We start from the raw sequence: 16,201 nt of genomic DNA, 5'->3' as shown, positions 1-16,201 counted from the left end.
AGGCACTTTGCCAGGCTAAGAGACCTATAACCAAAGGTGAAAACCAACACAGCTGGCTAGACGTCAGACGCGAAGAGAGAGAGAGAGAGAGAGAGAGAGAGAGAGAGAGAGAGAGAGAGAGAGAGAGAGAGAGAGAGAGAGAGAGAGAGAGGATAACAAGCAATACGGTCGGAGGGCAAAAAAAACTGGCGACACCAAACAAAATATGTCAGGAAGATCAAGTCGTACATATGTCGGACTGAGAGTCATCTATACAAATATAGAGGATCGAGTATCTATTAGTAAAAAGAATTGGAATTCAAAGACGGAATTATGGGGGGAAATACCCCGTTGGATTTGGTGTCAAAACTCACCAAAAAGGATCAGAGACCTCACCTGTTTTGTCCAAAGGGGTAGATGATGACAAGGAGGGAAAGAGGAAAACACAAAAAGGGTTCTTGGGGGTTCAACAGAAACAGGAATATTTCAACGATGTTTCAGTCATTATAACTAAAATAGACTATGCTTACAACACATAACATACAGATCTACAGAATTTTGAGGTGAGGGAAACGAACCAAGAAGGAGGAACATGAGTGATAAAGTACAGGAGGTTGGAGATGAAGAGAGGGAGCAACGGGTGTAAAAGTAAGTGGTTGCGTGCCTCTTGCAATCTTGAGCAGAAAATGTACGTTCCTGGCTATATTATGCCTGCCTTGGACACACACACGCCAGGTCACAGACGTGCACAGAGCACAGAGAGGGAGGGGGAAGGGTGGACAAGCGGGGGAAATCACACACAAGAGATTCGGAAGGAAGCGTTGGACGCGAGGCAATGTCTCTCCATCAGGAGCCATCAGGGTAATTGTAGCAAAAAGGCGTGAAAATGGGAGGAGAAATGCGGGTGTCGGCGAGGATGCTAGACGAGCAGGAAAGAGAGAGAGAGAGAGAGAGAGAGAGAGAGAGAGAGAGAGAGAGAGAGAGAGAGAGAGAGAGAGAGAGAGAATTTAGATTAATGTGGATGGTGCGCAATGCTCCTTCAAGGCGCGTCTACGGATGGCAGCAGATGGCGTGTGCCTGTGTGTGTGTATGTGTGTGTGTGTGTGTGTGTGTGTGTGTGTGTGTGGCAAGACAAAGAAGACAACGGGAATGCGTTAAAGACAAAAGAAAGAAAGCAGAAATGAACGAGAAACATTGGACGTTCACGTAGCCCCCCTTTGCGAAAGCAGGTGCCACAGACTGTAACGGACAGGACGCAACATTGCCACCGCCAGAACATAATCAAAAGAAGCGAGTTTGAAATAAAAAGAAATGATAAAGCAAGAAAGATAATGAAAATAGATAAAGATAGTGGACGAAACTCGCTAAACACGAACTTGGAACGAAGTACTGGGGCGTGGGTAAGGCGGAGGGAATGAAGTAAAAGTGAAAGAATAAGTTACAGATCAAATCTTTTTCAAACTACGTTAAAGAAAGACATCCATGGAAGGCGTACGGTTTCTAAAAGCTAATGGCATCAAAGGTGGGGATATTGCTCATGGGGAATGAGTGAGAGGAATGAGGAATTCCAGCAGAGAAGACATGATCCAAGCATTAAGTAAGAGCAGGATATAAAGCAGGTTGGAGATGGGGAAAGTCCCAGGTGGTGGATAAGATAACAGGAGGGTTAAACTCAAACTGATAAAGGTGACAGAAAGGATACACATGAATAATTTGTGTTCATGGGGAGATAAATAAATTAAAGTACCAAATGATGATCTATATTATCATTATTATCATTATTATTATTATCATTATTATTATTATCATTATCATTATCATTATTATTATAATTATTATCATTATTATTATTTACTATCAATATTATTATTATTATTATTATTATTATTATCATTATTATTATTATTATTATTATTATTATTATTATTATCATTATTATTAGTATCATTATTATTATCATTATTATCCCGTGGTATAAGGGTGACGCATTCACAGCCCAGGGTCGAGCATGGCACAGGTTCGAATCCTGGTTGGCGGCAGTCGGTCCACAGTCAACCCAGCTGTTCATCCACCCCCCTTAGGGTTGATCCCCACATCTAATGAAGCATATAGACTGGAGAGAGAAGGTTTAGAGGCAACAAAAATTGACACCAGAATTAAGAGAGGCATATCTTTAAATATGTTCACTTTGTGAAAGAGAAGTGAGAGGGGGTGACTTTAGGGTTTTCAAAACAGATCGAAGATGTGGACAGTGAACAGTCCTTTTAGAGATGTAGCGTCAAAGATATAAAAAAAAAAACTAACAGACCAAAGAGAAACTTGTTTAAGAGAGAAAAAAAAAATAAATGGAACAGAGACAAGAGAAACTTTTTTTTTAAGATGAATGGAATAGATGACTGAGGACAGTATACTTGAATGTTAAAAGTCGTATGGTAGTTGAGTATGTTCAAGAGATGGAGCCCCCACGAGTGTAAAACTCCCTCGCCACACTAATAAAAGTTGATTAATTAAGTTACTTCAAACAGGTGGCCCTGCCAAGCATCACCGAGTCGAGTTCAGACTATCGACAGGATATCCCCTGATGTTGATAAAATGAACAGCCGAATATCGACATCGCTAAACATGCATTACTTTCTTTAATAATCCGACAAGTCAACTCTTTCCATTTTTTTCGGAACGTGCATCTTGCACTTTACCATGTACAAACTTGCCAGCGAGATGACTGTGAATATCAAATTCTTAATCGAAATGCACCCATGTTGTCCTCGCGTACATATCCCGATTGACCAATGAGCATCAAAAGAATTAGTAAACAAAGAATTATCCAGCTCTCATTGGTCACTTTGGCCCTGCATTACAATACAATGCAATGGCTTAAACATAGTCATAGGGAGATGACACGATATGATCTACAGCCATATTTTGCGACATTATTGATCACCGTTTGAATAAAATTCCCATAGATTAGTACGGTTTTGGTTTTATTCATAGAGCTATATAAATATGAAACCCATGTAGGATAATATCATTATTTCGTAATCTCTATTACCATTTAGGCCCATAGATGGTCATTGGTGAATGATATGGCATTGTACCGACATATTTATCTCCCAATTCCCCTTCATCCTCTTAGAAAAACCAATGATTTCAAGCATAATAGCATGGCATACACTTTTTTGATGGGACGAAGCTCTAGCCAGAGGAAGATAATGCGACGATCTGAACACATCCCGACCAATCAAAACCGGCCATATATGTGGTGCTGGTGCTGAGGCCACGACGAGTTAGCAAAAATCTGGAAGCCAAGAAATAGCAATGTCAGCTATAAAGTTTTGTGTCCTCGTGGGTTTGGTATATATGGGCGTAGGAGCGTTAGGCGGTGCAGCAGAGGAGCAGTGCCACACCTTTGCTGGGGGAGCTGTCTACCCGAACACCGAGGGAAGGGCTTCGGGCCATAACCTTCAATGGACTAAAGCTATGAGTACGTTCCTCCTCCTCCTTCGAATCTCTAGTCATTTAAGCATTTAGGGTGAATGAGATGACCACTACTGCTCTGAACTGATGTCATTCCCCCGTTATTAAAAGGGCTACTGGTATGCTATGGGGACAAGATGCTGTCCTGGCACAAGCCTTTAAGGGGAACGTATCGGTTTAGGGGCACCACACTTATGGCTTGTGATATTATTTGAGAGAGATATAGGATTAAACAAGTGAACTCTGATGGGAGACATTTTGTCCACCTGGGGCACCATGTCATCTTCCAAGTTCAGGTCCAGCCTCGACATGACATTATAGCCCCCAAGGTTACAAAGGAGGAAGTCTTATTTACCTTTGCATCGGAATGGCCTCTTCTGTTTTAGGTGCTTTGCCATATATAGTTTAGGTGTGATGACAGGAATGCCTATGGAGGACTATATTCCTCCCCTTGGCCCCGTAAGGCAAGATTAATTTACAGATGCCACTGAATGTCGAGAAACAGCTGTATGTTTTAGGTGCTTTGCCATATATAGTTTGGTGTGATTACAGGAATGCCTATGGAGGACTATATTCCTATCCCTTAGGCCCCATAGCAAGGCAAGATTTACTTACAGATGGCACTGAATGCCGAGAAACAGCTGACTGCGCAATGCCATGCGAATCCTATTAGGAGATGAATACAGTGTTCGTAGTTTTCGTAAGTCATTTTGGCTATGGAGTGGTGTGTACAGGTGCTTTTAGTATTTAACAAGTGCATTACCTATCTTTATATTAGTTAAATCCACATTTTCACTGATATAGATAACACTTATTGCCTTATTGGATATCTTTTAGTAAATTCTAATGCTTCAAATGATGCTATGCAACTGTTACTGTATTCTGTCAACAATGTTGTAGACAATTACTTTAATGAATGCCAATTTCACACCAGAACTTTAGTACACTTCTTTTCAAATGGCTTCATTTTCATGACCTCATGTGACATTTGTTTGTTCAAAAATATGCTCATGACAGGAGAGAGGAGGCAGCGAGGATGCAAGAGGAAGACGGTAGCAGATATTTTCTCTCCCTGATAAGATGGCAGCCTTGGGATTGGAAAACAATAAGAATGAAAATGTTAAACCTCAGCCCAATAAGAGACAATGAAGATATAAAAAATGTAGACTTTGTATGTGTTTCATAAGTTGTGTGTCATGTTACTAATGTTGAAACATTGTTTGTAGATAAATTGGCTTAATTGAGAATGGTGAAACATCTAACAGAAAAGCCAAAATATTTTTGCTACTAAATCAGTTCAGCTGACTCTAGGATTGGGGATGTTAACTAATGCAGAGTATGTGAATGTTAATAGAGATGACACTAAAGAGGATTGTACTCATATGTGAATTTAGACATCATGATAAGATGTCCTCTACTCGTTTTTGGAAAAAAATCCTTCAAAATAACAATTTTTATTGAAGTATTTATTATTTATTTATTTTGCTTTGTCGCTGTCTCCCACGTTAGCGAGGTAGCGCAAGGAAACAGACGAAAGAATGGCCCAACCCACCCACATACTCATGTATATACATACACGTCCACACACGCAAATATACATACCTGTACATCTCAGTGTACACATATATATACACACACAGACATATACATATATACACATGTACATAATTCATACTGTCTGCCTTTATTTATTCCCATCGCCACCTCGCCACACATGGAATAACAACCCCCTCCCCCCTCATGTGTGCGGGGTAGCGCTAGGAAAAGACAACAAAGGCCCCATTCGTTCACACTCAGTCTCTAGCTGTCATGTAATAATGCACCGAAGTAGCATTTAATAAAAAGTTTAGGTTTCCCTTTTGTTCAGATAAGGAACTGGATATTTTACTGATTAATCAACAAAGTAGGCTGTGATTCACCAGTGCCACCTAGTCATTATCATTGGATCAAACACTACTTTGCTTTCTAGTTAGCATCAGTGGATGAAATGTTATTTTGTTGATGAATTGGCACCAGTAAGTCAAATGTTACTTTGCCTACTTTGCCTCTGTCTCACATGTCCTGGCAGTCAGCATACACTAATGCTTTTTGTGACCACTCTTACCCAAGTTGAACTGGATAAAATGCAGTGTGTTATTTGTCCACTGTATCAGCACCCCATTCCTGATATGGCGTTGAGTTAGCCACCATGCTTATTGTGAACTACCTGAAGCAGTTTGCCAGACCAACTATGGTCATACTATGACATCCTGGGTTTTCAGGCTATACCTAGATTATCAGAGCATATATGATAACTGTGGAATGAATAAAAGTATTGACAAAATTTTGTACAATAATGTTGATATGAACAAGTTGAATTTTTGGGATGGAAGCTCAAATATATGATTTTATGTAATAAGTCTAAAGTTTTAGATATCTTTTCATATTAAAAAGGTCTGAATAGCCATTAGATTTTAGCGTTTTACAAATTCCACGGAGTCATATTACGTCAGTAGTCACATGTTTCTTTTTTCAGTAAGTAAACCTGCCCCGGAATGGGAAGGCACTGCTGTAATTGATGGCCAGTTTCAGGAGCTGAAGCTCACAGACTACCGTGGGAAATACCTAGTTTTCTTCTTCTACCCACTGGATTTGTAAGTTGTTGAGACTTATATCGTTTTTGTGTTGATAAAAGCCAAGTATGAAAATTTTAGTTTAGGCATCAGTATGTTAAAAAACCTAATTTTACATTTCTCTCCTTTGTAATTACTTATTAGTACTGTATGGGAAGGAGTTTTGCACTTGTGGGACCTTATCTCTTGAACATTCTTCTGCATCACACAACTTCTTGAATTTTCATATGTTATCTGAATTTACTGTGTCCTCAGTCATATTATTCCATCCATCCATCACCTGTATACTATAAAAGTACTTACTTAAATCTTTTTTAACAAGTTTCATGCCTAATTTCACGTTATGTCCTCTGGATGCTGTACACCTGCATCTCTTCAAGAAGTGTTCACTGTTCATGTCATAAACAAGCTTTAAAGGACTTGATTTGTTATCAGATTACCACTCGCTTTTTGTCTTCCAAGGTGGGAAAGTAAAGCCTCAAGCCTTTCCTTGTAATTTAGCTCTCCCCTCCTTTTTGACTGGTAGAAAAGTAGACAGAACGAAAGTAGAGGAGGGATTAAAGTTTTGAGATAATTTTGCATGAGGGCTATATAAAGTTACAAACAGAATTGACAAAAGAATTACTAGTTGGGAATGAATTCACGAATGTTAGAAAAAATACAGTTTAAGTGAATTTTATTAGCAAGGTAGTTGTGCAGAGGAAGGGTAGTCTGAGTGAGAAATATGTCTTTACGGACATATGACTGAGAACTGCAATGGATATATGGATAGAGATATCATGAAGGAAGGTGAGTTGGAAGATAGATTTCAGAGTATTGCAAGCTAGGGAGACTGATGCAGCTTTAAGATTATTGAAATACAGTCTTTCTTTTGTGGTAAGGTTGTTAGGAGTTGTGCAGTTCACATTTACTGCACTATTTGCATGTTATAGGTAAGTTCATGACAACAGAGTTTGTAAAGTATATGTAATCAAATTTAATTAATGAAATATGGATTCAGAATTACAGGTGAAATGAATAAGCAGTGAGGAAATTGGGAAATAAGGTATTGTAAAGAAAAGGGTCAACAAGAGTAAAAGAATAAGAACTTAATTGGTGTGGATATAGGTGGAGAATGATTGATGAATTGGGTTAGGTTAACGGGAAATATACAAAAGAACTTCAAAGATAGGCAAAATTGAATTAATGCATTTATGGGAGGAGTATCGTAGAGTTAGAAGTCCTGCAAATGTTTAAAGATTTTTTTTGTTCGGAGGAATTTTTTTGCAAGTCCCTTTGCAGTATAAAAGATGAATTTAGGACTTGAGAAGTATGATATTTTTTCCCCGTTTTGAAAGTTTTAATGTGAATGCACCTAAGTTTGGTTATTTGTGCTAAAACCTTCCTAGTATAATTGGTTGGAACATTCATTTGGTAGAGATAATAATTTCTATAAGTTTGCTTTTATTTGACTTTCCAGCACGTTTGTGTGTCCAACAGAAATATTGGCATTTAATGACAGAGTAGAAGAGTTTCGCCAGTTGAACACAGAAGTTGTAGCATGTTCCATAGATTCCCACTTTACTCACCTTGCGTGGACTAACACAGCACGTAAAGTAAGTCTGTAATATCCAAGATGTAGACATATTGTAATTTTCTATATTCATTTGCCCTTCATAAAAGTTTCCCCAATATAATTTGTGCATGAAACCTTATTATTGCTCTGTGATGCAAACTTTACCCATGTTTGATATATCTTTTCCACCTCCTTTATTTCAGTAATGCCTCAGATGATTGAAGTTCATGGAAGATGGGAGAATTCCATTTTAGAGTCCAAAAGATATTAGATTGATGTATTGTTGCTGTTTTCTTGAAATTCAGAGCCTGCAGAATGCTTGAAACCTTAAGATTACCAGTAGGAGTTATCTTTGGCGAAGTTGCATTATTGCAAATTGACGAAACAGGGTACAGTCTCAATAGAAAACTTGCCACTGACTATATTGCAGCCTTGGAGCTGCAGGATCCCCTCGGAAAAGGTGTTCTGGTAACACTGGGATCCATTCAGAAAGGGATCATCATAGGGTTATAAATTTTAATAATGATAACAAGGTTTCAAGAGTTTGATTTATTATTTCAGGATCTTGGGATGGAGTGAACTGGTTACTTAACCATTGTGATATAGCAAAATACAACACAAACAGTGCTGTAGTAGTATCCATTATATGTAAAATTTCATCATGTGAAACACTTTTTGTCAAAGTCAAATGGGAGAAATGATGTCCCTCTATATATGATATGGGTTGATTAATATAATTTTTTTGTTAATACGTTTTTTATTATTTCTTTAGCTCATCATGCATGTAGATGATAGTATGATTATTTCAGGATGGTGGTTTGGGCAAGTTGAAGATACCCTTGCTTTCCGATATCACACATAAGATTTCAAAAGATTATGGTGTTTATTTAGAAGACCAAGGCATTGCTCTCAGGTATGTTTTATCTATATATACACACACACATACACATGTATATGCATACACGTCCACACACAGCACATATACATATCTATGCATCTCAACGTATACATATATATATACACACAGACATATACATATATACACATGTACATAATTGGTACTGTCTGCCCTTATTCATTCCCATCACCACCCTGCCACACATGAAATGAAAACCCCCTCCCCCCTCATGTGCACGAGGTAGCGCTAGGAAAAGACAACAAAGGCCACATTCATTCACACTCAGTCTCAAGCTGTCATGTATAATGAACCGAAACCACAGCTCCCTTTCCACATCCAGGCCCCACAAAACTTTCCGTGGTTTACCCCAGACGCTTCACATGCCCTGGGTCAATCCATTGACAGCACGTCGGCCCTGGTATACCACATCGATCCAATTCACTCTATTCCTTGCACGCCTTTCACCCTCCTGCATGTTCAGGCCCCGATCACTCAAAATCTTTTTCACTCCATCTTTCCACTTCTAGTTTGGTCTCCCACTTCTCTGTTCCCTCCACCTCTGACACATATATCCTCTTTGTCACTCTTTCCTCTCTCATTCTCTCCATGTGACCAAACCATTTCAAAACACCCTCTTCTGCTCTCTCAACCACACTCTTTTTATTACCACACATCTCTCTTACCCTGTTATTACTTACTCGATCAAACCACCTCACACCACATATTGTCCTCAAATATCTCATTTCCAGCACATCCACCCTCCTCCGCACACCTCTATCTATAGCCCATGCCTCACAACCATATAACATTGTTTGAACCTCTATTCCTTCAAACATATCCATTTTTGCTTTACAAGATAACCTCCGCATAATTCTACCTATAGCCCATGCCTCGCAACCATATAACATTGTTGGAACCACTATTCCTTCAAACATACCCATTTTTGCTTTCCAGGATAATGTTCTTGACTTCCACACATTTTTCAGTGCTCCCAGAACTTTCGCTACCTCCCCCACCCTGCTGCCAAATCCACTCCCAGATATCTAAAACACTTCACTTCCTCCAGTTTTCTCCATTCAAACGTACCTCCAAATTGACTTGTCCCTTAACCCTACTGTACCTAATAACCTTGCTCTTATTCACATTTACTATCTGCTTTCTTCTTTCACACACTTTACCAACTTCAGTCACCAGCTTCTGCATTTTCTCACCCGAATCAGCCATCTGCACTGTATCATTAGCGAACAACAACTGACTCACTTCCCAAGCTCTCTCATCCACAACAGACTGCGTACTTTGCCCCTCTTTCCAAGACTTTTGCATTCACCTCCCAAACAACCCCATCCACAAGCAAATTAAACAACCATGGAGACATCACGCACCCCTGCCAGAAACCAACATTCCCTGAGAACCAATCACTTTCCTCTCTTCCTACACGTACACATGCCTTACATCCTTGATAAAAACTTTTCACTGCTTCTAACAACTTACCTCCCACACAGTATATTCTTAATACCTTCCACAGAGCATCTCTATCAGCTTTATCATATGCCTTCTCCAGATCCATAAATGCTACATACAAATCCATTTGCTTTTCTAAATATTTCTCACGTGCATTCTTCAAAGCAAACACCTGATCCACACATCCTCTACCACTTCTGAAACCACACTGCTCATCCCCAATCTGATGCTCTGTACATGCCTTCACCTTCCCAGTTAATACCCTCCCATATAATTTCCCAGGAATACTTTCCCAGGATGTGCTGGAAATGAGATGTTTGAGGACAATATGTGGTGTGAGGTGGTTAATCGAGTAAGTAATAACAGGGTAAGAGAGATGTGTGGTAATAAAAAGAGTGTGGTTGAGAGAGCAGAAGAGGGTGTTTTGAAATGGTTTGGTGACATGAAGAGAATGAGTGAGGAAAGATTGACCAAGAGGATATATGTGTCAGAAGTGGAGGGAATAAGGAGAAGTGGGAGACCAAATTGGAGGTGGAAAGATGGAGTGAAAACGATTTTGAGTGATTGAGGCCTGAACATGCAGGAGGGTGAAAGGCGTGCAAGGAATAGAGTGAATTGGAACGATGTGGTACACCGGGGTCGACGTGCTGTCAATGGATTGAACCAGGGCATGAGTATGAACAAATTTGGCCTTTGTTGTCTTTTCCTTGCGCTACCTCGCGCACATGAGGGGAAAGGGAGTTGTTATTTCATGTGTGGCGGGGTGGCAATGGGAATGAATAAAGGCAGACAGTCTGAATTATGTGCTTGTGTATATATGTATATGTCTGTGTGTGTGTATATATATATGTATACGTTGAGATGTATAGGTATGTATATTTGCGTGTGTGGACATGTATGTATATACATGTGTATGTGGGTGGGTTTGGCCATTCTTTTGTCTGTTTCCTTGCGCTACCTCGCTAACGCGGTAGACAGCAACAAAGCAAAATAAAATAAAAAATAGATAAATAATTCTTTGTACACTTAATGAGGTTAGAATGCTTAGAAAGGGGTAAATATACCACATAGCAAAATCAAAGAAAACAGTACTCTGCTGTTGAATCCTAGGTAGGAGTTCTCTTTTGCACCAAAACCTTTGGTATCAAAATATGTAACCTCAGAACTGTTGCAATATACCATGGTCTTAGACACCTACTGGGATGAGACTGTAGCACTTCTTTACCTCCTCTGATCTTTCATTTCTCAAGAGAATATGATAGTTTGTATCTTTTTTCAGGGGTCTGTTCATTGTTGATGACAAAGGTGTACTGCGTCAAATAACCATGAATGATCTGCCTGTTGGACGGTCAGTAGATGAAACTCTTCGTTTAGTTCAGGCTTTCCAGTTTACGGATGAACATGGGGAAGTTTGTCCTGCTGGCTGGAAACCTGGTGATGATACAGTAAGTATAATTTACTTTGTTTTTTCTGTTGTTCCATTAGTTAGATATTATGAATATTTTTCAGGAACAATGTTCCAGCTGTTCTCAAAAGTGTTTTTCTAGAACAGGCGTATGATTCACTATTATTGTTGGGGGAGCATTTTTTTCTTTCTTGGAAGTTGAAAGCTTCCTTACTTGCTACTTTAGATCAATACATAGTTTGAGAAATTTTAATTCATATGAAATTTCTCATTACACCCTGTGATCTTCTGAGAGAGGCCTCATTGGTTGGGGGTCAAAACACTGTTCTGTTCCCAGTAATATGGTGAACTGAAGAGGATTCATCTCTTTCGACTGTGATAAAACATATGTGGCTTGCAGATGCTTGTTCAGAGGATTCAGCAACCAACTGGCAACCTCTCTAGGCCTGTGGCATTCCAGCATGTAGGTGATGTTGCATCAAGTGACCCTCCTTCCCAATTCATCCGTACTTTTTCGTTAGCACTGATCTGACATGCTACCAGTTGCCTGATGTTAGCTCATGGTGTCTTCACTGTATAGAGAAACCATACGATATGATTGATAGAGATACTTTGTAAAAGGTGTTATGAATATAAGGTGTGGGAGGTAAGCTATTGGAAGTAGTAGGAGGGTGAGTGGTTCCAAGTGGAGGTTGCTCTGAGGCAGGGATGTGTAATGTTACTGTGGTTGTTTAATTTGTAAGTGAATAAAGTAATGAGGGATGTAAATGCAAGGGTCTTGGGAGAGGCAGACAGGGCTGCATTTGGTAGGGGGTGAGGGAGCCTGGAAAGTGAGACAACTGTGGTGCGCTGATAAGGTGGCACTAATTGCAGATGTGAGTGAGAAATTGCAAAAGTTGGTGCCTGAGTTTGAGAGAGTGTGTGAAAGAAGGAAGTTGAGAGGTAAATGAGAATAAAAGCAAGGTTATTAGGTTTAGCAGTACTGAGAGATAGGTTAATGTGGATGCAATTTTGAATGGAGAGGAATTGGGGTGTTTTACTGAGACGAGACTGGATATGGCATCAGATGAGCCATAGGTGTTGAAGTAAGCTGTAGGGAGGGTGAGGGGGTTAAGTTTCCTAGGTTCCTTGAGGAGTTTGTAGAAAGTGAGGTCACTGTCTGTGAGGAAGTGAGGCATGGGAATTATGGTGTGTTATTGCTATCATACCTTATGAATTCCTAACAACCAACAACCAGTCAACTTAGGCTAGGGCTGAGTTTTGATGCATGACTAACTGGAGCTCAATATTGGTAAATTGCAGAGGTTTGTCCGTGATTTTTGTAGAAAATGGTCTCATGATAGTAAGGTGTTGTAAAACATGGCATATAGTTACTCATGACTATATAAAGTAGTGGTTAAAAGTTGTACATTACGTTTGAAATGAGATCGCATTGTTATCTTTTATACAATAACATTATATGATACGTGTACTTTATCTTTCAGATTATTCCGAATCCTCAAGAGAAGCTCAAGTATTTTAAGAAAGCTAACCAGTAGTGATAAATACTCTTGAGGCAGGATAAGAATTCATAAGTACCCAGAGTGAGAGTAGAGTGTTCAGCATTTTTATTCTCCAAAAACCAGGTGTACAAGTGACCTTTATAGAAATTGTTCACAGTTTAATTGCATATGATCATCCATTATTATGTAATTCATTCAGTAAAGCTACACAAGTTAAACTGAGTTTTAGGATGTACATAGAAATATTTATAACGATGTTAAAGAACCTGAAAACATTTTCAGGTCAGTGAAATAAGAAGTTAAGATGAATTGATCCAGGTGCATGGTGTATGATATGTTCCATTTTAGGTGTTTGAGAGAAGTGGCAGTATTACACTGAAGTTTGGTTTGTGTGAATTGATGTAAACTTTTTCTGGCACATTCCATGAAGTCATCTACATGCTGTAAGCACATTCAGAAGCTAATGGTTGTCCAGTTTTAGAAGGAAAACATCCTCACACTGTAATGAGCTACAGTGAATGATTGAATTCAGGAAAGCAAGTATAACAGAAGGGAACGTAACCTTTGATACCTTACGTACAGTGTAAGAAACGTGAAATAGGTGTATCATTTGCGATTTGAAAATATATCTTGTTGATTCTTATCCTGCTACTTTTATGTGAGTAATCACCATCTATAAAAGCCACTTAATCTTGGAAAAATAAAATGAGCATCTGATAAGGTAGTTATGTTTTAGAACACCATAAGAAGGTTGTTCATAGTTGGGGTAAATGATTTTGCATTCACTGTTTTTGTCGCTTTCATGATGAAATGTTGCTTTGATGATGAAATGAGATGGCCAAGGGATAGTATGTTTGCCTTCTTTAACTGAGCTGTTGAAATATTTTGTATGTGGGCATCTTTAAAATACTTATTACTAGACAGTTCATGGAAAAACTAGACTGATAAACAGCAAAAGGAATTAAAGCTTCATGATTTTGAAAATATGTTCCAGTCCAGAAAAGGCTATCATCAGTGTACCAATGGTGGGTTTGTATTTTTACATATATGCCAGAAAGAATTAATTCTTTTTGTTACTTTTTAATACTGTAAATTTTATATTTGGTTATATATTTCTCTATCTGAGAGCAGTGCAGGTGCTAGAATGCTTCTCTGAACTATTTTGTATGTAAAGTTTTATAGTGGATTGAAAGTTCATCATTAATTTCTTGATTCGTGATGATAGATAGGAAGATCCCAATCTGCTTCAACACTTTATATGTATAACTCACAGAAATAAAAACTCGAGAAGATTTGATTGAGGAATATTGATATCATAGTAAAAGATATACTTTGGTGATTTCATTCCAAGTGAGCTATTTGTTTTGTTTTATATATCCCAGTTTGCTCTTTCTCTGTCTTTTCGATGATGATTGAACTTTCAAGGAATATTTTCTTAGCTCCTTCCTTAATACAGGTAATACAGGAAGGGAGGATTTCCACGACCATGCTACTGCCCCACCGAGTCCCCTTTTGTAACATTCAGGAGATACATGGACAGTACTCATTTTCCCATATCCCCAGCAATAATTACTTTTTCAAATTCCTTACAGTTGATGGAATAAGTTGCATATGACATTCCAGTATTACTGGTTGTTTAATGAATATCATCTGAATATCTTGTGTTCTTGGAAACATTAAATGATAATTGTATCCATGAGAATGATCATTAAAGAAAAGAAAACATTCCAATTGGTTCTAGGTGTTTCTGCTTCTACAAATCTTCAATCAAGGCCATGAAATCGTAGATAAACTCATATTTGTACGTGGTTTGAAACCCTAAATTTGATAAGATATTACTCTGTCATACTGCCACTGTGGTCATGTTCTTACATACTGTAACGATATTTATGTCATCAACATTATCACTCTAGTTTGTCAATGACTGAGGTATTCATAAGAAAATAACACTGATTTTGAAGTTATTGTACGTAATTTTTAGGCTAGCAAACTCATTAAGGGTGTGCTTTACATTGAAACCACTAGATTAAAGCTCTGAGTAAGGCTGTCGTAATGCCAGAGTAAGGTTTTAGATTTTGTTATGAAATGTTATGAGTAGAAATTTTGTGAGAATGTCTGTTAAGGTATAAAGGGTTCAGGTTTATAACTTTTGTAATTATGTTTTGTTCTAGCTTTACATTAAATGTTTAATTAATGATGTTTTTATAATCTTTGCCTCTATTATTATTGCTTTCATCTAATATTTCATACAAAACAAGCTGATTAGAGCCTTCTTGTCCCTTGTCTGCTTGCTCCTTTGATGGGCTGCCTTACCCTTCTCTCATCACCACGCCTTCTCACCCTGGCCACCACACCCTCATTTACTACCACCAGCACTCTCTTTTCGTCCCCACCATCCCTCACTATCATTATACCCTTACACCTTGGCTACCACGCCCTCCCTCACCACCACTATACCTTTCTCCCACCCTGACTACCACACCACTCATCACCACCACCATACCCATTCACCTTGGCCATCACACCCTCTCTTACCCCAACCACTCTGCCCTCTCTATCTGTACATATCACCCATTCTCACCAATACCACTACTTTCCTGCCTCTCCATCACTACTCCCTTCCTCTCTGGCCACCACATCCTCCCTCACGACCACTATCTGAATAGCTGAGAACCTTGTTCAGTTGTTCTAAGCACTTGCCTGCCATTTTCTCAGTCTGTACCTCCTATATTACTAACACAGCTGTCCTCAACAATAGAATAGTTTCAAAAATATTTCATCGCAGCAGCCAGCAATTTCTATCCTACCAAGGAAGTAAATGAATTATTAGCAACTGTATGTGGAGGTTAGTCTTGTATCTGGTAACTTCCTTGAAGTGTCTACAAACTATGATAAACTAGCATACTCCCCTGAACACTCGAGATATGTTCCTGGAGAAAGCTTTTAACAAGATCGCTATTAATGTGCGATAGGTAGATACATTCCTGATAGGATTATTTCTTACCTTTGAGTACTACCATTTTCACCTTCAAAATGATACTTTTTCTCATAACCATTGTTGTCTTTCCAGCACTATCATTTGTAAACCTTTCTCCAGACATTTTGGGTATTTATAATGGTGAATGAAGCAAGTAAGAGATCGAGCATTAATGTGTATGTTTAAAGTGAAGAAGCTCCGGATGCTAACACTGACTGGCTCAAAGTGCTCCATATATGCTGGTTGACATTGGTAGGGCAGAGGTAGACAAAAATGGTGGATCCAACGAGCTCATGAGAATAAATTTTTTTCTCTAAGTAATGGGGAGGTAATAACAA

At 38.8% G+C, this 16,201-nt stretch overlaps 1 protein-coding gene across 1 annotated transcript; it reads left to right on the top strand.

Annotated features, from left to right (window-relative positions):
- The first annotated feature begins 3,195 nt into the window (after positions 1–3,195).
- On the top strand, positions 3,196–15,081 carry Prx4 (Peroxiredoxin 4). Its single transcript, XM_071672813.1, has 6 exons — positions 3,196–3,460; positions 5,969–6,086; positions 7,525–7,660; positions 8,430–8,533; positions 11,259–11,424; positions 12,869–15,081. The coding sequence occupies exons 1-6, from the start codon at positions 3,295–3,297 to the stop codon at positions 12,920–12,922; spliced, it is 744 nt and encodes a 247-aa protein (XP_071528914.1). The 5' UTR covers positions 3,196–3,294; the 3' UTR covers positions 12,923–15,081.
- The last annotated feature ends 1,120 nt before the right edge of the window (positions 15,082–16,201 follow it).

The sequence above is a fragment of the Panulirus ornatus genome, chromosome 18, assembly GCF_036320965.1.
Source record: "Panulirus ornatus isolate Po-2019 chromosome 18, ASM3632096v1, whole genome shotgun sequence".
NCBI classification, from domain to species: Eukaryota; Metazoa; Arthropoda; class Malacostraca; order Decapoda; family Palinuridae; genus Panulirus; species Panulirus ornatus.
This window is presented reverse-complemented; position numbering and strand designations above follow the sequence as displayed.